This window comes from Myodes glareolus, chromosome 4, assembly GCF_982192425.1.
Source record: "Myodes glareolus chromosome 4, mMyoGla1.1, whole genome shotgun sequence".
Lineage (NCBI taxonomy): Eukaryota > Metazoa > Chordata > Mammalia > Rodentia > Cricetidae > Myodes > Myodes glareolus.
In genome coordinates, this window is record NC_142029.1 from 66,506,600 (window position 1) to 66,529,658 (window position 23,059).

Consider the following 23,059-nt stretch of genomic DNA (forward strand, 5'->3'; position numbering starts at 1 on the left):
ACCAAAATATGTAAAGAACCCCAAAAACAAACAAACAAACTGAACATTAAGAAAACAATAGAAAAAAAGAGAAAACAATAGAATTAAAAAACGGAGCACAACCTGTGAGTTGGTGGCACATGACTTTAATTCCAGTACCTGTAAGATAGGCTCAGAGAGATCTCTGTGAGTTTGAGGCCAACCTGGTTTATGAAGAGAGTGCCAGGCAGCCAGGGATACACAGAGAAATACTGACTAGAAAACTTAAAAAGGAAATGAAGAAATAAATAAATAAAAATAGAAAAAGAAAAAGAGAGTGAAAATATTCTCAGGGCATTCTCAAAACAAGTGGCTGAGAGACAAATAAATCTTAAACACCCTTAATCATCATAAAAATGCAAATCAAAACTACATTGATATATTCTTCCCTGATCCCATATCCATCCTTCCTCCCTCCCCCCATCTCAGTCCCCCGAGTTTTCCCCATTCCTCTCCTACCTACTGAAAACACCTTTGACAAAAAGAAAAGAACCTCCATGACAAAGTCATAAAAGGCAAAGAATAGATAGACCATGCCGCACCATAACATCATCTGTATATGACCAGTCTGTAGTACACACAATGCTAAATGGTGTTTTCAGTATATTTGAAGGTGATTGTCTGATTTCTATCTGTGATGACTACATTTTTAATTTTCTGAGCTCAACCAACCATGTCTACATCTTGGGTATAATGCCAAATACCTCCTTATGAATGTTGATATTTGTGTGATCTTTAATTCACCTTTAAAAAAATAAATTGAAAAATCGAATCTTCACTCATACTACACATCCCCTCCCTCCAGTCCCAATATCACAGTTCCATTTCCCTCTCCCACACATCCACTCTCTTTATTTCTTTGGATAAGAGCAGACTTCCAAGAAGGAATATCAAAACAGGGCCATACAGTATACAATAAGGGAAATCAAAAGTCCTCATATTTATGCTAGACAAGGTAACACAATGGGAGAAAAATTGTCTTGTAGTCAAAAGAATGAGAGGAACACCTGCTCCCATTGATAGGAGCCCCACAAAATCTTCAAGATAATAATTATAACATACACACCTGGTCTAGACCACTGAAGGTCCCTCGATTGCTGCCTTCTCATATGCAAATGAAAATTCACTGAGCATAAATTCTGTGCTGGCTAGTTTGTGTCACCTTAACACAATCTACAATTATCTTAAAGGAGGGGACCTCAATTAAAATATAATACCTCCATAATATCTAACTGTAGGTGCATTTTATTAATTAGTTATTGATGGAAGAGAGCCCAGACCATTGTGGTGGTGTCATATCTGGGCTGTTGTTCCAGGGTTCTATAAATAGATCTCATAGTAGTTTTGATTTGCAATTTCCTGATGCCTAAGAGTGATGAACAATTTTTAAGTGTTTCTCTGGCGTTTTTCTTTTCTCTTTTGAGAATACTATATTTATAGCAGTACTCCATGTTTTCTTTTCTTTTCTTTCATTATTTTGGTTTTGCAAACATGTTTTCTCTCTGTATTCCTGGATGTCCTAGAAATAATTTCATAGACCTGACTTCCCTCAAACTCAGAGAGTTTCACCTGCCTCCAGAATGCTGGAATTAAAAGTCTATACCATCACCACCAGAGTTGTACTACATTTAAATTTGATTATTTTGTGATGTTTTAATTTTATGATGTTTTATTTCTTGAGTTCTTTATATATTTTGGCTATGATGTCTCTCCTAGATGTGAAGATGGTTAAAAGTATCTCCTATTATGTAGCTTGATGATTATCATGAGTGAGGTAATATGGACCCAAAAATACAAAATGGTGTTTATTCACTTTTATGTTCATCTTACATCTTCAATAAGTGATCTATAATTAATATGAACACAAGGATTAGGTATCAGATAAGTGAGAGTGGAGAGGATTGTAATACCATAGGAAAGGGAGATAGGATAGATAGTTATGAATGGATGAGGGGGTACTGGAACAAGAGGGTCAAATGGGGAGTGGGAGGAGAGAGGGAGATAGGGAGGGAATAAAGAAAAGAACACTTAAAGCTAGGGCCATTTGAAGTGCGTGTGTGTGTGTGTGTGTGTGTGTGTGTGTGTGTGTATGCAAAGGTGTTCTAAACAGAATCATCATGGAGCATGAGAGCAGTGTAACTATTGGATGCCGTCCATTAAATAGGCATACAATTCCTATAATGGGTTATATCTATTGAATTATGGGCCAATGGGGTACCAAGAGAACTGTTAAATAGAGAAGAAATTCAGAAACTCAGAGCTGGACAAGGTGCAAAGAGTGAGAGACCTTGCAACACTCAGCCCTCATTGGGCTATCTTCATCAATTCCTTCCTTTTAGGCCTCAGGAAACTCTACAAAACAGGAGCCAGAAATGTTTTTTAAAAAAACAAGATGTGATGGGGCTGGAGAGATGGCTCAGCGGTTAAGAGCATTGCCTGCTCTTCCAAAAGTCCTGAGTTCAATTCCCAGCAACCACACGGTGGCTCACAACCATCTGAAATGAGATCTGATGCCCTCTTCTGGCCTGCTGGCAGACAAGAATATTGTATACATAATAAATAAATAAATAAATAAATAAATAAATAAATAAATATTAAAAAAAACAAGATATGATGGAAAATACCAATTAGATAAGTCCTTCTAAACACAGTAGGACCAATGCACATATGAACTCAGAGACCATAGCAGCCAGTGCAGGATCTTGGGAAGTTTGCACCAGATGAGGTTCCAACACTGAGAAAAGAGACAAAATTTCCCAGTCCCAACTTAGAATCTCCCTACAACTGATAACTGCTCACAAATGAGAAATTAATATATTCCTACATAATCTCACTGATACACAAATTTTTTGATTTTTAGGTTTTTCTGCTTGTTTTGTTTTTCTTTTCATTCATTTACTTATTTGCTTGTTTGTTTATTTATCTCTCTTATATTGTATCTTGACAAGTTTACCCTCCCTTCTCTCCTCCAAGTACATTGCCCCCACATGACCTCCCTCAGATACTCTCCCCTTCAGTTTGTATTATAAAACTGCAGTCCGATAGCAAACAATTGTGGCATATCAAATCATATTAAACCTAGGCACATTCTCTCATATTAAGGCTAAATGTAGAAAACTAGTAAAAGGAACAGGATCCCAAAATCAGGCTAAAGAACCAGAGGCAGGCCCCACTCCCACTGTTAGTAGTCCCACAGGAGCACCAAGCTAACACAATCATAACATATATGCAGAGTGTGTACATAAGACCCTTGTCACCTTCCTGATAATCCTTTCAGTTTCTGTGAGCCCATATATGTCCTGGGTAGTTGATTCTGTGGGTCCTTTTCTTTGGTGCCTTGACCCCTAGGTCTCATATAATCCTTCCTTACACTTTTTGCCCAGCTCCACTTCTTTGCCTGTGAGTCAATGTATCTATTCCCATCAGTTGCTGTATGAAGCCTCTTCGATGATAATTATGCTAGACTCCAGTCTTCAAATATAGCAGAGAATCATTAGAAATCACTTAATTGAGGTTGTTTTATTCGGTGTGGTGGTTTATTTGTTTTTTTTTTAAATTTTGTTTTGTTTGTTTGTTGTTTTGTCAGTCATGTTTGGTTTTGTTCTAGGTTTGGGACTATCCATTCTCTGGATCTTTGCCCTCCAGGCAGTGTAAGGTATTGGGTACTTCTCATGGTGTGGGTCTCAGATTGTGCTAGTCATTGGTTGGCAACTCCCATAAGTTTTACACCACTTTTATCTTTTGCAGGTAGTATCAATTGTAGGTCAAAAGTTTTATGGCTAGATTAGTGCCCCAGTCTCTCCACTGGAAGCTTTGCCAGGCTTCAGAAAATGGTTGGTTTAGGTTTCATATCATTTTGTAAGGTAAAGGACACTACCAACAGAAAAAACTTACTTATCAAGAAACTAGACTAAAAAGACACAAATCATCTAATTAAAAAATTAAGTATAGATCTAAATAGACAATTATTAACAGAGGTATTTCAAATGACCAGAAACACTTAAAGAAATGTTCTACATCTTTAGCCATCGGGAAATTGAAAATCAAAATTTCTGGTGGTAGTAAAAGGTTGTACAGTAACTTTGTAAATCAATATGGTTTTTCTTTGGAAAACTAGGAGTCAGTCTATCTCAAGACTCAGCTATACAACTCATGGGCATATATCTAAAGGACTCTCCACCATACCACAAGGACATTTGTTCAACTATGTTCATAGTAATAAGTTCAAGAAACTAGAAACTACCTTGATGTTTCTAAACCAAAGAATATAGAAAGAAATTGTGGTACATTACACAATAGAGTATTACTTAGCTGATAAAAAATAACATTCTGAAATTTATAGGTAAATGAATGAAACTATAAAGATCATCTTGAATGAGGTAACCCAGACCCAGAATGATCATCATGGCATGTAATCAGGTATAAATGGATATTAGCTGTAAAGGATAACTATGCTTCAATCCACAAACCCTGAGAGACTAACTAAAAAGGAGGTCTCAAGGTGGAACACATGGATCTCCCTGGGAAGGGGAAATAGAGTAGATTTCATGGTTTGACTGGAAGCAGGTGGAGTTGGGAACAGGATGGTCTAGGTATGGGGTGTAGAGGGAGAGATTACTATGAGACTTGACAGGAATTGTTGGCATTTCAGGGTTGCGGTAGAAACCTAAGACAATAGAAACTTCCAAGAATCTATGAATGCGACCATAATGAACACAAACATTCTTAAGGCTAAGACCAATGCCTAGAAGTATATGACAAACACAAAACAAACTCAGTGCTTTTATTTGTTTGTTTGTTTGTTTGTTTTTAGTCTCATAATTCTGTCTGGACAATTTTTTTTTGCTTCCAGTGGTATATTTGGAAGTATTTTTAAAACTTTCCTCTGCCATACAAACATTTTGCATATATATTATGGTTTCTGAGTTTGTTTTCTTCAGGGATGTCTGTGTGTTCCAGTGTTTGTGTCTGTGTGTGCTTATGTGTCTCTCTTTGCATCTGTACATTTATTGTGGGGTTTTTTGGCTTTGTTTTACTTGTCATTTTCATTTGTGCTGCACTAGTCAGATTTATTTTTATTTTATCTTATTATTTTCTTGAGATGTTGTTTTGTTTTCTATTGGAAAAGAACAAGAAAGGATGTAGATTTGAGTGAGTGGGCAGGAAATATCTGTGAAGAGTTGGGGAATGGGAAACTATGATCAGAATATATTTTATGAAACACTATTTTCAATTAAAAAGAAAAGAAAGAACACATCTTGATAAATGCTGCTTTTGATGTTGAGAAAGAGGACCACAATGTAGTTTGTGTGCAAAAATAGTCAATCACTTTGTAAACCAGTTTACAATTGGGAACCGTAAATAGAATGATGGGGAATCTCAGCCAATCACATTCTGCCTAAGGTGTGGCCATTTTGGGCTATAAAAGATCAAAGTGCCTTGCCTCCTGGCCCTTTGGTTTTTCGGCTCCATTGATGTTCATGGGATCTCGGGTCTTGTAAGTTTTCCCCTTTTGATTAAAAGCTAAATCTTTTATATAGTATTGGTCTGTTTATTCTGTTGATCAACCACACCCACTACATTGTGGCGCCCAATGTGGGGCTTCTTTTTTTTTTATTCCTGTGGAGCCTCCTGGTAGCCACACAGCTACTGGGAGCCAGAGGCCCCTCCCCCCTCATGATTCTGTCCAGAAGGCAGAAGTATATGCCATTCTTATGGTGCTTAGGGATTTTAAAGAACCTCTTAATATAGTTACCGACTTGCAATATGCAGAAAGAGTTATCTTGCATGTTGAAACTTCTGAATTTATACCTGATGATACAGAACTGACCTCATTGTTTATCCAGGTACAAGACATGATCAGGAACAGGTTTTGCCCTATGTATATAACACACATCCGATCACATATGGGTCTGCCAGGTCCTCTAGTACAAGGTAATGCAGATATGATCAATTATTGATTGGTAGTGTGCTGCAGGCATCTGATTTTCATAAAAAACATCACGTCAATAGCAAAGGCTTGAAGAAAGAGAGATCGTAAAGAAATGCCCTACTTGCTCTTTCTATAACCAAACACCACTGCCTGCAGGGACTAATCCAAAGGGTACTCAAAGGAATGAAATCTGGCAGATGGATGTGTTCCACTTTGCAGAATTTGGCAAATTAAAATATGTACACAACACCATTGACACGTATTCAGGTTTCCAATGGGCAACTGCTTTAAGCTCAGAAAAAGCTGATTCAGTAAACACTCATTTATTAGAAGTTATGGCCATCATGGGTATACCTACACAAATAAAGACGGATAATGGTCCAGCTTATGTTTCTAGGAAAATGAAATGTTTTTTTTGCTTATTACAATATTAAGCATGTTACAGGTATACCATACAATCCTACAGGTCAAGCAGTTATAGAAAGATCAAATCGAACTATAAAAGATATGTTGAACAAACAGAAAGGGGTGGAAAATACCCCCAGAAATAGGTTACATAATGCTTTATTAACCTTGAATTTTCTCAATGCTAATGAGAAGGAGACAACAGCTGCAGAAAGGCATTGCATAATGGAAAAGTCTGCTGAATTAAATCAACCAATTTATTTCAAGGATGTGCTGACCTCAAAATGGAAGCCAGGAGATGTGGTGCATTGGGGAAGGGATTTTGCTCTTGTTTCCACAGGAGAGGAAAAATTGTGGATACCATCAAAATTAATTAAGGTTCGGTTTGAAGAGGAGAAGCCTCTTGGAAGAGATAAATAACATCTCATTCACAAGGATAATAATCACACCAAAGGTAAGAAAAATATATAGGTTGGGGGCAGGGTTCTCTTCTTATCTCCACAGGAAAACACTCATTTTTAAAGAATTCAAGGGACCCTGGATATTTGAATACAGATGACTAGAAACCATCTACAACCCAAAGAGGATCAGTAATAAAACCAAATAGTTTAGGTAAGTATTACTATTTTTTAATATGTACTAATGTGCATTTATTTATAAATATGTAGAGCTGGTTTTGGAGTTGGACTATGGCTCAGTCCCTCTTCATTTTCAAGCCTGTTGATTGGAGATATCCCAGAGTTTCTACCTCATGTCAAGAGCCAAGATATGGGACAGAATAATAATAATCTATAAATTTTCTTTGCCTTTCCCCTCATCTGTTTCTGTCTTTATTAATATATATGTCTGTATATGTCTTCATAGATAATGTTTAACTTTCCCGTAACAAACAAAAAATTTTCCTGCAGTAATCTTTAAAGTTTCTAGGATGAAGATGGGGCCCCACAACATCAACTCCACCTGGTTACTATAATGTCATAATGTTGATAGCACTACTTTTAGACCTGTTTTTTGGTACCAGCTGCACAAGACAGTTCCAAATAATGCACAATTTTAGACAACACTCTGGCCAGACCTCCTCAAAACACTCAGAGACTATTTGCAACTTTCTCACACCAAATGTTAATACTGGGATTTTACCATCATTTATTTTCACAGGACCTCCTAAGAAAAACGTCGCCCCTATGACAGCTGGAAGCAATTTTAGAGGACGACGTCCCTTCTCCCAGTAGAGTTTGCCCTTAGGTTTAGGGACATCATTTAGGGGTTGGTTATAATTGATATAGGGATGAGGGGATGGGGGAGGTATCTTATAGGCTCAGGGGTGTTTATCATTATTTTTGCATAAAAAAGGGGGGATTGATTGGTGAAAGGATAATAATATATTGGTATTTGTGAGTTATTGTTTTTAGAAAATTGTATTGGTGTTGATTTTTGTATATTGATATATTGAATATTGTATGTGAGTATGCTTCTACCTCTATTTGTATTGATATATATATATACATATATTTACATTTCTACCTCTGATTAAGATATTTATATATTGTTTATGTAATGATATACATTGTTTACATTTGGAGGTCATTGTCCTCATTCATTACACAGTTGTTTATTCACTTAGTCATCAAATTAGAAAGATATCGAGAATTATACATCAATAGTCATATATGTTTGTCATATTTATATTTAGGCTAATCAGGTTTGTTAGACATTAAGTATAGATAGTATAATCTTCAACCTCTTTGAAGAGCTTTGAAAAAATGGCGTTTAATTTAACTTAGAATCTCGTGCTAGCAAGACACATCACTCCTGGCATCACCGCTCTACTCCTGAGAGAACATTGAGCACCAAAGACACTTCACTTGGAGCTTGTCTTCTTCCTGGCAGAACTGGCCTTTGGGCAAAGAAAAAGCCCATACCTCAACCACTGACAGAATTACAGAATATCTGTAAATGGATAAAAACACGATTGTCATATCTTGCCAAGACAGGGTAAGAGATTTCTAAAAGGTTCCTTGCCTTTAAAAAATGGCATGTCAGTTAGGTTAGGCCTTAGCCAAAGTTGGGTGACTCAACATTGCAAACGAGACTTTGGGTGATTGCCCAGGTAATCAGTTGTCTCTTTCATTTGTTGCACATTTTGGAAGTTTCTCGCTTGTACTTCCTGGCTGCTTGAGTAAAATTATTTCCCTTCTCAGATCTTTGATGAAGTTGAAGATTAGATAGTTGTAATTACCCTCTACTTTATTTAGACTCCTTGAAATAGAATGTTTAGTAAAACTTTTGTTATATGTTTCTTGCTTTATATTATTTGTTGTTTGTAATTTTTTTATATTTGATATCTGTTCCTACTATATATAATTGTATTGGGTTTAGTTCAATCTTGTTTAGACAAAGGGGAAGATGATGGGAAATCTCGGCCAATCACATTCCGCCTAAGGTGTGGCCATTTTGGGCTATAAAATATCGAATTGCCTTGCCCCCTGGTCCTTCGGTTTTCTGGCTCCATTGGTGTTCATGGGATCTCGGGTCTTGTAAGTTTTCCCCTTTAGATTAAAAGCTAAATCTTTTATATAGTATTGGTCTGTTTATTCTATCAATCAACCACTCCCGCTACAATAGAATCATAAGATTTAGGTATGCCACATAGGTATATGCAGAAAGAATTTTATTCCTAACACATACATTCTAGCAGCCCATGTGCATTTCCTCTATTGTCAATACATGGTAAAATTTAATAATCTAGATATCCATGAGGCAATAATTATATAATGAAAATGAGTTTCTTATAGATAATTGAATATTATTCAAAAATTAAGAAATATTAAATTATTTAATATGTATAAAATGGATGTTACTTATTATACTAAAATGTGATATAGCATATGGTCCAGGATCAAATGTTATAATGGTTATATTATAGGGATGGGAGTAGGGGCAGAGGAAAAACTAGGATAAGGGGTGAGAGCTAGTAAAAACCAAGGATATATGAAGAAACCACATGGAAGCCCTCAACTTTTAAAGGTACTTTTAACACAAAATTTTATAAATATTTACATGAAGGTTCAAGCACAAGTGGATAAATGACAGTCCTAGAATCCTTGATTTGTCAAATAAAATTCCAATGAATGTTATGGAATTCTTCCCTAAAAATGTCTACAAGGAAGGATCTATAGGCTTCAAACAATACAGATTCCATCCTTTGCATAATTCCCAATAGCTTAAGACTCTCTGTACCTTTGTTTATAGAATACAGATAAACTGTCTTTGGACAGAACTGGACGCATCTTTTATGGTGACTAATTTTCATAGTATTGAAAGCTGCAATGTATGCAAGTGTCATAGAAAAAGACAAATAATAAATTAATGATAGTCTTAAACTTGAGGGAAAGAACAATTGGGAGTTGAATGTGCAAAGAGACATAATTGAAAGATTTTCCTACTTCATTAGTAGTGGAAGTTAAATAATGGTATAGTGCTCTATTATGAAGACATTCAGTATCAATGAAGTATTTACACACACACACGTTAAGAAGATAAACTCAAATATTTTTGGATCATAAGTGAAACCTTTAAAGATAATACTACTTTTAAAATAGTAATACAGTTTTCTGAATAGCTAAATAAACCACAAATAGTTAAGGTTTTACTAAAAATGATTTCTCCAAATGTGTATACGCATGTGGGTACATTTAAATACTCTTTAGAATGAATGAAGCCTAATATATATATTGTATCCTTTAAAGTTTATTACAGTCTTGGTTGGATGAACTGAAGCTAAGCAGTCAAACCAATAGGCAGGAAGCAAATTTTATTTAAAAAATGAAAGTTCTGTGAAGAATTATGGAATAATTCACAAAATAAACAAGCCTCTATCAATCTATTTTATTATTGTTGTGTATAATTTACCTCACAGTAGAAAGGCCAAGTTTAAGCGTCACAGTATCCTGGATTCTGCAGAATCAAAAGAGAATGTCCTTCAGCTTAGAACACACAAGATTGTGTATCCTAATTAATGTACATTTTATTGTATGGTATGAGCTATATAAATTTGTAAGACATCCTATTTGTATCTGTTTCCAAGTATATAATGTCTGTCTGCAGTGTCAACTTCAATATTATTAATGTTCAAAATATACATTTTATATATTTATTGTAAATATTATTATGTGATATAAGAAGATTTTCATTGACAAAAAGATCTACTTCCTCCTTACCCGCTCACATCTCATTTTACAGTACCATACTTCTTTGCTTATTAGACCTTCTTGTTCTTCTACATTCATGTCATATTTACATATAAAATTGGATGTATGTATATAGGATCTGTTAAAAACAATTTCCTGAGACTGGATTGATTTCTATATTATTGCATATGTAGAAGATCACTTCCCGACACCCACCTGGCTAGATTTACCCGAAATAATTGCACGGAAACTGTATTCTTTTAAATACTGCCTGGCCCATTAGTTTCAGCCTCTTACTGACTAATTCTCACATCTTGCTTTAACTCATATTTAGTAATCTGTGTAGCACCACGAGGTCGTGGCTTACTGGGAAAGATCCTAACCTGCATTTGTCTCGGAGGGGAGAATCATGGCGACTGCTTCACTTCCCTTCTTCCCAGCATTCTGTTCTGTCTACTCCGCCTATCCAAGCTGCTCTCCTATCAAAGGCCAAGGCAGTCTCTTTATTAACCAATGAAAGTAACACATAGATAGATGACCCTTCTCCATCATGCATATATATGTGTCAATTAAAATAAAAGAGGTCATGAACTTAGGGAATTTAGAGGGAGTTAGTTTATGAATAGAGTAATGCTTTCAGTAAAGGAAGGGAACTGACAAAATGATCCATTTATATTTTATTTTATTCTTCATTATTGTAAGTCTTCAGTTTTTATTTATTTAATATTTTCATCTTTTAAAATTAAAATATAATTACATAAATTTTCTACTTTCCTTTTCCTGACCCCAACCCCTCCCATGCACAGCCCCTTGCTCTCTCTTAAATTTAGGGCTTATATTTCCATAATTGTTGTGACATATATTTATGTTATTGCTAAATACATTAAATACAATCTCTGGGCCCATATAATATTACTTCTTTATATGAGTTCACAGCAAACAATTTGATACTTGATAGTCAATTGATGAATGTTTCTTCTCTAAAAGAGACAATTTGTAACACTCTCAGTGTTCTTGGGCTGTCTTCAGTTCTTCATCATGGCTTGAGACCCCCTTAAGACTTTCCCCCATGTTAATGTGTCTCCTCATGTTATCATTGTCAAGAATGCACTTTTTCACTGGCATCTGTGATGATTCTGGTTGCAAAACACTGTTAGTGACTTGTACAGTATTCTACAACTTAAAGACACAGAATTTATTAAGTCAGGAGCAGGAACTAGGGGCAATTCTCACTCAACTGTAGGAAACAAGAGAAGAAAAGTGCCAAACTCAGATTTCCCTTTAGATCTCAAGATAATTGGGGAAACTAAAGTTTGTCTTTCTATCTATACTGGGAGTTGCATGTTCTCTAGAGTGAAAGGAACAGATAAGTGTAATTGTGAGTCTCTGAGGAATTTAGGATCATGTCTCAGAGTGTAATATAATTTCTTCTTTGATTTAAATGTTCTCATTTGTAGAAGAGCCAGGATATTCTTCTGCCCTAATTATAAGCACATACGTCTTGAGGTTAAAGTGACTTTTCTCTGCTTCCAGAAAAGACTCAAAACCTTAATCACAAATAATGTTCTGCAATTCAGAAATAGGTCGACGAAAATTAAGTCATGTGTATATCTACTTTAAATTAAAGTATCTGGAACCTTCAAACAAATGTGTATAAATTAATTATTTATACACATGAAACTGAAATAAATTGGAAAGTAAGAGGTTTGGAATAAAAATTGTGAGATTCTGAAATTAAGGTATAGCAACAAATCTCTCTCTCTCTCTCTCTCTCTCTCTCTCTCTCTCTTGAATATTTGTTTTAATTTTCATTTTGTTGAAAATATAATTTTTCATATAATATATTCTGATTACAGTTTCCTCTCACTCAATTCCTCATAAATCCTCCCCATCTTCTCTCCCTTCTTATTCCATACCCTTAAATCTCTTTTAATATATAATGGGCTTCAGCAAGTGTATTCTTTTTCCTGTACCAAATGAGACACAGGTAAAACATCCAGAAGAAAGAATTCAGGAACATCAGATGGTGTTAAGAGGCACTTATTGCCAGTAACTTGCAGCATCTCCACTGCAGCTCTACATGGTCAGAATTCAGGTCTTCCAGATTTATGACTTTGTGACATGAGAACAGGCAACATATTTCCTCTGTCCTATTCTTGTTCTTTTCATTTTAAATTAAGCACATGTTTTACATTCACACCACAGCAATGGTGAATATGTAGCAGCAGCCAGCACTGTACTTTCCAGGCATATTCTACCAATTTTAATGTTGTAGTCAAGGAAAACAGGAGACGGTGAAAGGTTGAGCCCTTCTAACTACAGTTTTCTTCTTTTTCAAAACTACTAAAATTTGGTACTACTGGATTTCAGACTTGGGATTTTTTCTGGCTGCAGAAGATGATTCTATATGATTAGTCTGGGCTAGAAGAAACATTTCCACCATATAACTCATAGGTGGGAAGGATCCATGACTGAGTATGGATCATCCTCTAAGGCAGCTCTATTTTCTGTTTCCACAGTTTGACTTACAGAAGAATGGACGCAGTAAATGTCTCTTTGGTGACTGAATTCATTCTGGTAGGATTAACAGGAAAGCCTGAACTCCAAATACCCTTGTTCTTTCTGTTCCTAGCAATGTATCTCGTCACCGAATTGGGAAATTTGTGTATGATAATTCTGATTGTGCTGAATTCTCACCTCCATACGCCTATGTACTTTTTTCTCTTTAACTTGTCCTTTGTAGATATTTGCTATTGTTCTGTGTTCACTCCCCAAATGCTGATGAACTTTATATTAAGGAAAAATGTAATTACATACACAGAATGTATGACCCAACTCTATTTCTTTATCTTTTTTGCTACTTCTGAGTGCTATGTGTTGACTTCAATGGCCTATGATCGCTACATGGCTATCTGCAATCCACTGTTGTATAATAGTGTTATGTCTCCTAAACTATGTTTGATCCTTATGTTTGGTTCCTACATTATTGCGTTTTCTAGTGCTGTGGCTCACACTGCATGCATGCTGAGACTGACCTTCTGTGATGCCAACACCATCAACCACTACTTCTGTGATATTCTTCCTTTGCTCCAACTCTCCTGCACAAGCATATATGCCAACAATCTTGTAATATTTGTTGTTGGGACCATCCATGTAATTGTTCCTACTTCAACTATCTTTACCTCCTATGGTTTCATCCTCTCCAGTATCTTTCGCATCAGTTCCTCTGAGGGCAGGTCCAAAGCCTTCAGCACGTGCAGCTCTCACATCCTTGCTGTTTCTCTGTTCTTTGGTTCAGCTACGCTCGTGTATTTCAAGCCTTCCTCAGCTGGGTCTATGAATGAAGGAAAAATCTATTCTATCCTTTACACCAATGTGGTTCCCATGATGAATCCCTTAATCTACAGCTTAAGGAACAAAGATATTAAAGTTGCCTTTAGGAAAACCCTAAGCAGCAGGAACATTTGACTGGTCAGGGTGTATTTAATTTCTTATTCTGGGCACAAAAATTGTTTCTACTTATGGGCAATATTTCAGATGTAGAATTTACCTCTTTTTTCTTTTCTAGACAATATGCTACCTTTTTTCCAGTTCTTGAACAGCCTGAGACTCTTGGAATAATTATGAATTCTAGGCTTTTTTGTATCATAAAAAGAAATGAGTCTTTTAAATTTGATTTAATATTGTGATAGCTTGTCTTCTTAATTCTTTGTCATTTCTTCCATTTTATATTGTATTTCTTATTCAAAATAACGACATGAAACAACTTATTAATTTCCCTCCGTTCATTGCAAGCTTTTCATTTTTATTATCATAATATAAAATGGCTTCTCAATTTATCAAATGAAGAAACACTATTATGCTAATTTCCACTCTATGTAGGGGTGCCTCATTTTGAAGTTGTTTTTTCTGAAAATTTAATTCAAACTACTGATTCTGATCTTGTCTGTCTTTCTTCCATTGGCAAGCAACATATCCCTTCAACTGACAATGTGATCATTAAGATTTATTGGTGATCAATAGCTTAATGAAAGTGTATAATTTCCTGGTTTCAAGCAAGATAATTTTTTGCAATAAGTTTAGTTCATATGCAAAACTAAAAATAGAAAATTTTGAACGTTTTAATGGTCTAGTGATTCAAGAAATGATCTAGAAAGAAAAGGTGCCAATCACAGGCTTTACACGACAAGGCACAACGACAGATAATGAGTAAATAGGACACTTTTCCTGCTAAGAATCATGGAGAGGTTCTGAAAATCATGTTATTATTTAAATCTCAACTTTCTTAAGTAGAGCATTGCAAATATTTACTGTGCTTTTTTCATTTTACATTATTCTTAACACTTACAATGACAGCACATTAAAACATTTCAAATGATGGTGATTGTTTTATACCGAAATGAAGACAGAATGTATTTGTTGATTTCAAGTAGAGTGAGTACAGGTAAGTCAAGGAATAGAATGAGTGGTTATTGAGACACTAAATAGGAAAAAGACTTGAGACAGTAAAGGGTGGGCAGATGAAATGGATTCTTTCTATGGATTCTTTTTCATTTCTGGAAATTTCTTGAAATATTGAGTACTGAAACATCTCTCTGGATAGGTTGAAAAGCTTAAGATAATTGACAAAAAGAAAAGTTTAACATGAAGGAAGATCCATAGACAAATAAATCGTTTCATTGTGGTTGATTTTATATGGGATTCCCATATGGAATTTCTTTACAAGATAACCAATATATGACAAAATGGATTGTGCAGATATTATTTCCACATATCTCCTGAAGAGCTCAATTTTTCTCTTCTGTGAATCAACGTGAGTAGATAAAGTATTTATAGTCAAGCACCATTTTAAATTATTCACCTGAAACATTAAAAATTGCAATAACTATTGCAAGATTTTTCATTCTAAATAGAGGTTGTTCTATACAGTGTATGGGAGTTTAGTAAAAATTGTGATTATTAAAAAAACTCTCTCCATATAAGGAGAATGATATCATCTCATATATCAATGAAGCATCATAAACAGAAATAAAACATGCACATGGTCATATAGGTGCCTATGACATCAGGCAGACATGACTATACTCTTCTGGAGGATAGACATTTGCCACTGTTTATTGAGGTGAGCTGTCCCAGGATTGTCAGGAATAAACAAACATTATATTTTGTACTTTTCACTTTTTCTTTTTTATTACTTGGCCATTGTGATGATAACAAAACCTCACATAGCTTTGAAATTATAAATCTAAAGGAACAAAGCCAGGAAATTATTTTAAAATTGTCACAAAAAGAGATTGGTCCGCAGAACAATCATCAAAACACATGTGTAACCATGCTTGATGGAGAAAGTACTCTGTTGACATGGGATTCCCCTTTGTATGCTGTGAACATCATTGGTTAATAAAGAAACTGTCTATGACCTGCACAGGGCAGAGTAGAATTAGGTGTGGAAAACTAAATTGAATGCTGAGAGATAAAAAGGCAGAGTCAAGGAGATGCCACAGAGCTGCCAGAGGGGAAAGACATGATCTGCCGGCAGGAACCTTGCCAGTAGGCCATGAGCCTTATGGTAAAATATAAAATAATGGAAATTGGTTATTTCTAGATGTAAGAGCTAGCTAGCAATAAACTTAAGTTATTGGCCAAACGGTTTTGCAAATAATATAGATTTTGTGTCATTATTTCGGATTAGGGAAGCCGGGAAATGAACTAAAGGTATCTTACTACACTCAGTAGGTCAATGCCAGCATGGTTAAGTTAGCAAGCTATATAAGAAAAAAAGCTGAGGAAATATGTCATTGAGTCCTTGCTTATTATGTGTTAATCCTTGGATTAAAAGCTAAGTACCACAGGAATCTCTAAGAAGGAATGATAAGATGTGCACTAGCCATATTTATCTACATATGCACATGACCATTATAAACTTTCTTAATCAAAATTTTGCTATAGTACTTGCTTTATATACCCATATATTATGTTTATATACTCATGTAAATATCCTGATTTCCACTATTATATGTTCTTATAAAACTTTGACTAGAGTGTTATTTATGTGAATAATGAAAAGAACTTAAGCAACCATGAAGAATAAAAACCCAAGTATATGTAATTAACATTTATAGTAGAAAATTGGATCTCACAGAAGCAAATAAAGATGTCAAGTAACACTGTAGAGAAATATAGACTTGTTCATGGCAGAGACAACTAGTTCATCACACCTGAGGATTAATTTTCACTTACATCTATTTAAGGAAGGAAGGCAGGCAATGTTCAGTTCAGTTGAACAGATTTGCAAAGTACAATAAATATATTATTTTATATTAATACTGTTTTAAGAAGAGTATGTTCTATTACAATTTATAGAACTTCATTTTAACCTCTTTTTTATAAGGTTTTCCTTCAGTGAAATTCTTCAAATATTTCTTAGAAGAATTACTTTAATTATTGCATGCAAGGTTCAGACCTAGGGCCTCACATGGGCTACTTTAATATGCTATTCCATTTGTTAACGATATAATGAAAAACTTAAGAAGTCCATATTCCAAAATTGTATAAGATACTATTATCATAATCAAAGGCCTCAAAGTATATATGCTGAAAACTGACTAACATTGATAAAATAGTTGGTGTATAAATAAACAAAAACATCATAGCTTAGGCATGCATTGGTTGATGTCTTGTGCTCAGATACACGAAAGTACAGTTGCACATGCCCTTGCAAACTTGTATTTGCACATATATTTATGCACCCACAAACACATATAACTAACACAAAACAGTAAATACTAAAAAAGTAACCAAATTTCTTAAAAGTTTGTAGAAGAAAACCACAAAATTCTGGTTAATGAAATTAATGGGATATGACCATCTGGAAGCATAGGTTTTGTACATCCGTCAGAAAACTTACTACTATTATGGTGTCAGTACATTCCAAAGACATCTGTAGAGTCATTGCTATCCCTAGCATATCACAATGACATTGTCAATCTTAATATTCATAGACAATCTCAAAGGATTATGAATATGCCAGGCCATTTTGGAAAATAACAAAACTAGATTACTATCACATCTACATTTTAAAACTTGTCAGAAACCCTAAACCAAAACAGTGCAGAATGGAAATAAGGGCAGGTAATCAGAGAAATGGTATAACACAGACAGCTCAGAAACAAGATCTTAGATGAAGGGTTAAGGAATGTTTGAAGAAGTTTTCTAGACTATGTGTCATGGGGGATGGGCAGTTTCTTTAACTGAGAAAACTGAATTCAGACAAGCAAGAAAATTATATTGAACCCTAACAGACACTGTATATTACTCCAAGTGAGTAAAATACCCAGAGTCAATATTTAAAATTGAAGTGTTTATAAGAAAATTCACTGCCAAAAATTCACAACCTTACTTGTAGTGATCACTTTTGTACAATAACATGAAAGCAGAGGCAGCACAAAAAACAGAGGAGTCTCACCATGAGCAGACTTCTTTCATGTGAGTAAAACTGCCCATTTACGAGGGTTTATAACATCAGCTTGAGTGGGTTGGTAATCACTTGGTCACTTGGGGGACAACCTCCTGGTCATGTTGTCCAGTAGTTTCTAGAGTAGTGAACAGAGGTGGAAAAATAAACTGTGAATCTAAGTTGCATTATTTCATGAACTGACTTTCCAAACTGAATAAGAAGGATAAATGAAGCAAAAACAATGACAATCTCTTCACTTTACTGACTGGCGACAGTGCGACCGGCTGGTCATTACTTCTGCCACCTTGATTTCTCCTTCACGATTCTCTTTATCTTGGTCTGTGAGCCATATAACCCCTACCTTTCCTTTAAGTTGTTATTACCATGTATTTTGTCATGGCAATAACAGAAGTAACTGCTATGGTACTGAGCAGAAAAAAATATTTTGCAACCATAGAATATACAGATAATCCATTTAACTCCACAATTGCAACCTACTAATGAAAAGAGATATGAATTACATGTACATGTCTATAAAAAACATGCAAATATGTAATTAGTTCATTAACAGTGCTTACCATCATTAGTCAGGAGGAATATTAAACCAAAGTGCCAACAGATGCTAATTGTACATATCTTGTTGACTACTATTAAAAAAGAAAACAGAAAAAATAAATTTGGTGAAGATACAGTAATTTAGAATCTCATGTCAATGTTTACAAAAATATTAATGCAGTATAGTCACTGAAAAGCTGAAGAGAAACTAAAAGATTAAACACTAGTGCTGAAGATGCAACTTGAAGATAGAGCACATGTGTGAGAGTTTAAGACCCCATCTATGATCACCAGCACTACTAATATTAAAATATAATTCTTCTATGATTGATTGTTAATATATTTAATAGCATATTATTTATAATATATAAAAACATGGGAGGAAATTGAACATCCTTAATAAATAAACAAAATAAGGTAAAGTTGGACTATTTTTGATCCTTATAAATAAATGAAATTTCAATATTTTAAACCTGAAAAATATTTCATTTTATGTATATAACACATTTTCAGTATCTACTTAGCAGATGATGGACATCTAGACTGATTCTGTTTTCTATCTTTTGTTACTAGAAAAACAATGAATGTGGGTGTGTGTGTATCAAAATAGAAAGATGTAAGCTCCTTTGGGGACATCTCTCAAGGCAGGATATGAACAATCATATGGTAGATTGGTTTCTAGTTTGTTGAGAAAGCACCAGAATAGCTTACACATTGATTGCCTATTCTACATCCCCATCAACAGATTATAAGTGTTCTCAATATCTATCCAAGCATTTGTTTTCCTTTGTATTCCAGAAGAATACCATTCTGACTGGAGAGAATAGGGGTTTTCTGACTAGGAGAGGAAGCAGTGGAGGCTATAGTCAAGATGTGTTGTATGAGAGAAGAATAAAAAATTGTATACATACATTTATACATGTATGTATACATATGTATATATATATTTAAAAGATAATTTATGAATTTGTGGAGGTATGTTTTCATCTACATAAGAGCAAGCATATTCTCTATAGAGAAACTTGCAAGAAATTCAGAATTTCTAGAGAACTAAAGGCAAAACATGATCCAAGTTGTAAATAAAAGCACCTCAATACCTTTATATATTCAAATGCTATCTTTTTGGAAAAAGAGTAACTATATTAACCATGAAAACTGATATTTTATATATTTTTTATGTAGTACTGTATGTCATAAGATGATTTTCATATAAAAGCACTCACTGATCATATTTCCACCATATGTGCTCATATGTCTTTTTTCATCTCTGCACCCCAATGTTAGAACCACTTTTCCCCTACATTCATGTTATATGTACATATAATGTTCATGCATGTACATGAAATTTGTTAGGCACAAGGAATAAAAACTGTTTTTCTTAATGAGAATAAATTAATTATAGATTTTTTTACATTATAAATGTAAAAAAAGAGGACATTAATTTGGTTTATTTTAAATGGGTTAGTTGGTGAATAGGGGATGTTTGGAATAAGGAAAAAGAATTGAGAAATAATCATATATATTTTCTTATATTCTTTTGGTTAAAACATTTGGAGTCTTTTTAATGTTTCTATCATTTAAAGTTAACATAAAATTAATAACATAATTTTCCATTTTTCTTTTTCTTCCTTCATACCCAATGCTCTCTCTAATCTTCAATGCTCTATTTTCTTAATTGTTGTTACACATTCACATACATGCACACGCACACACACATACACACACACCTTTCAGTTCGTATAATGTTACTTTGTATGAGTTCATACCTGACCACTTGACACTGGATAAGAAATTGGGATTTGTTTCTTTCAAAAAAAGGGACTATTTTTGTTGTTGTTGTTTTGTTTTTCAGGACAGGGTTTCTCTGTGTAATAGCCTGGGCTGTCCTGGAAGTAGCTCTTGTAGACGAGACTTGCTTTAAACTCAAAGAGATACCTCCTGTCTCTGCTTCCTGAGTGCTGGGATTAAAAGAGTGCTCCATCACCACACAGCCCAAAAAGATGATTTTTATCCATCCCAACATTCTTTTTTTATATGCATGAATATTTTACTTTGTTTTTTTTTAAAGTAATTTTATTAAATTATAAAAAGTTTCCATTTACGCCCCTCCTCCCAACGCCCTCCCACTCCCCCACTCCCTCTCCTCCTCCCTCTTTGTCCCCAAGGGAAGTCAGGGTCTCCTGCCCTGTGGGAAGTCCAAGTTCCTCCCCCCTCCCTCCAGGTCCAGGAAGGTGAGCATCCAAACAGACTGGATCCCAAAAATCCAGTATATGCAGAGGAAACCAGTCCCAGTGTCATTGTCAATGGCTTCTCAGAAAGACTGCAGGCCAGCCACATTCAGAAAAACCGGCCACATTCAGAGAATCTGGTTGGATCACATGCTCGTTCAGTCACGGTCCATCTGGCCTTGGTAAACTCTCATTAGATCCGACCCCTTGTATCAGTGGGTGATAGTATCCCTCGCAGTCCTTCGTCATTTTCTTCCTCCTTCTGCTCCTCATTTGGATCTTGGGGGGCTCAGTTCGGTGCTCCAACGCGGGCCTCCATCTGTATCGTCATCCAACGCCAGATGAGGGATCTATGGTGATAGGCAAAATATTCATCAGTATGGTCACGGGCCAAGGCCGGTTCAGGCACCCCCTCCTCTGTGTTTTTTTTTTATCTGTTAAAAATTTCCACCTCCTCCCTGCCTCCCTTTTCCCTCTCCCTCCCCACCTCCTCCTCCCTCTCGAGTCCAAGGTCCTCCCCACTTCATCCAGGTCTATAAAGGTGAACATCCAAACAAACCAGGCTCCCAGAAAGTCAGTCCATGCAGTAGAATCAAAACCCAGTGCCATTGTCCCTGGCCTCTCAGTCAGCTTTCATTGCCAGTTACATTCAGAGTGTCCAGTTTGATCACATGCTCCATAACTCCTAGTCCAGCTGACCTTGGTGAGCTTTGCTCTGCGGTCAGATTGATGACTATCTTAGATGTCACCATAGAACCTTCATCCAGAAGCTGATGGAAGCAGAGGCAGAGAGCCACAGTAGAGCACTGGGCTGAGCTCTCAGAGTCCTGTTGAAGAGTGGGAGGAATGAGAATATGTGCAAGGAGATCAAGAACATGTTGGGGATACCCACTGAAACGGCTTATCTGAGCTAATAGGAGCTCATAAATTCCAGTCAGAGAGGAAAGGAGATAGCATAGAAGCAAACTAGGCCTTCTGAATGTGGGTAACAGTTATATGGCTGGGGCAGACTCTAAAGCCACTGGTAGTGGGACCAGAATTTAGCCCTATTGTTTGCACTGGCATTATAAAATCCATTCCCTTTGTAAGGATATCTTGCTCAGGCTAGATATAGTAGAGAGGACTTTTGCCCTTCCTCAAAGCAATGTGCCTTACCCTCTCTGAGAAGCAGATGGGGTATGAGGTAGGGGAGAAGTTGGAGAGAATGGGAGGAGGGGATGGAGTGGGATCTGGAATTGGTATGTAAAATAAAAAAATATAATTTGTTTTCTTTTATAAAAATAATACAATAAAAAGAATTTAAGAAAATAATTTGAATAATTTAATTGACAGATGATTTTTATAAAAGGAATAAAAATACTCTCCTTAAACAGTATCAATATAAAATAATTTTATTACACCTCACAAATACATACAAATGAACTGAGCATTCATTGTCTTCCCTCTTTTAACAGACATAAGCAAAAATTCCTTCTTAGGTGTGGTGAGCACGTTTAAGAGTCTAAATTTCTCTGCAGTTTTACATTGCCTCTGTAGGCTAGCTTCCATGAGACCCATTATTATACTATGAAGGCTAACTACATACACTTGGGACTTTATTCTCATGAGTTCTTAAGTTTGTTCACTGTTCATATAAATAATAATCTGATCATAACCTTATGTCAATATTTAATTGGGAAAATCAGTACATATACAGGAGTATATAAATATAAGATTATATAGAACATTCTGGTGAAATGGGAAATCTGTAATGATCATGTGCTTATGCGAATAAAATATGATTAATACCCCTGAGCCTAGATTCTTCTTAGGGTTTTTTTTTGTTTCCAGTTTTATGTTTTACCTCAAGGATTAACACTAAGCAAGCACTCAGCACCGATATATTTCATCAGTTTTTTTCTTATGCGAGAGTTTTCTAAATTACATATGGTGTTCTTTACCTACTGAGGACTTGCCCCATTAAGTGCAGATACTCATACCTTCTAATGAATATTCTATATATCAATTCCTTATCCTATGTTGAAAGAACTCCCTACCTTCCTTTGCAGTTGCAGGTCATAAGTGAGGCCTCAATATCTCCCAATTTCCCAAGTAAGGACAAAGAGCAAGTGGAAAGTGGACAATCTTGTGTTACAATGGTGTTTGTTTGTCTTGCTCTATCCTTGGACAATGAACACTGGCAAATGTCTATTCTGCAGAAGTGTACACAGTCATCCCTGCCTGATGCCACAGGCATTTGGACCATGAATATGTTTTACTACTATTCATAAGGTTA

At 35.4% G+C, this 23,059-nt stretch overlaps 1 protein-coding gene across 1 annotated transcript; it reads left to right on the forward strand.

The window, feature by feature from the left end:
• The first annotated feature begins 13,077 nt into the window (after positions 1–13,077).
• LOC148122297 (olfactory receptor 8B3-like) lies at positions 13,078–14,013 on the forward strand. The gene has a single exon (XM_087905047.1). The coding sequence runs from the start codon at positions 13,081–13,083 to the stop codon at positions 14,011–14,013; it is 933 nt and encodes a 310-aa protein (XP_087761173.1). The 5' UTR covers positions 13,078–13,080.
• The last annotated feature ends 9,046 nt before the right edge of the window (positions 14,014–23,059 follow it).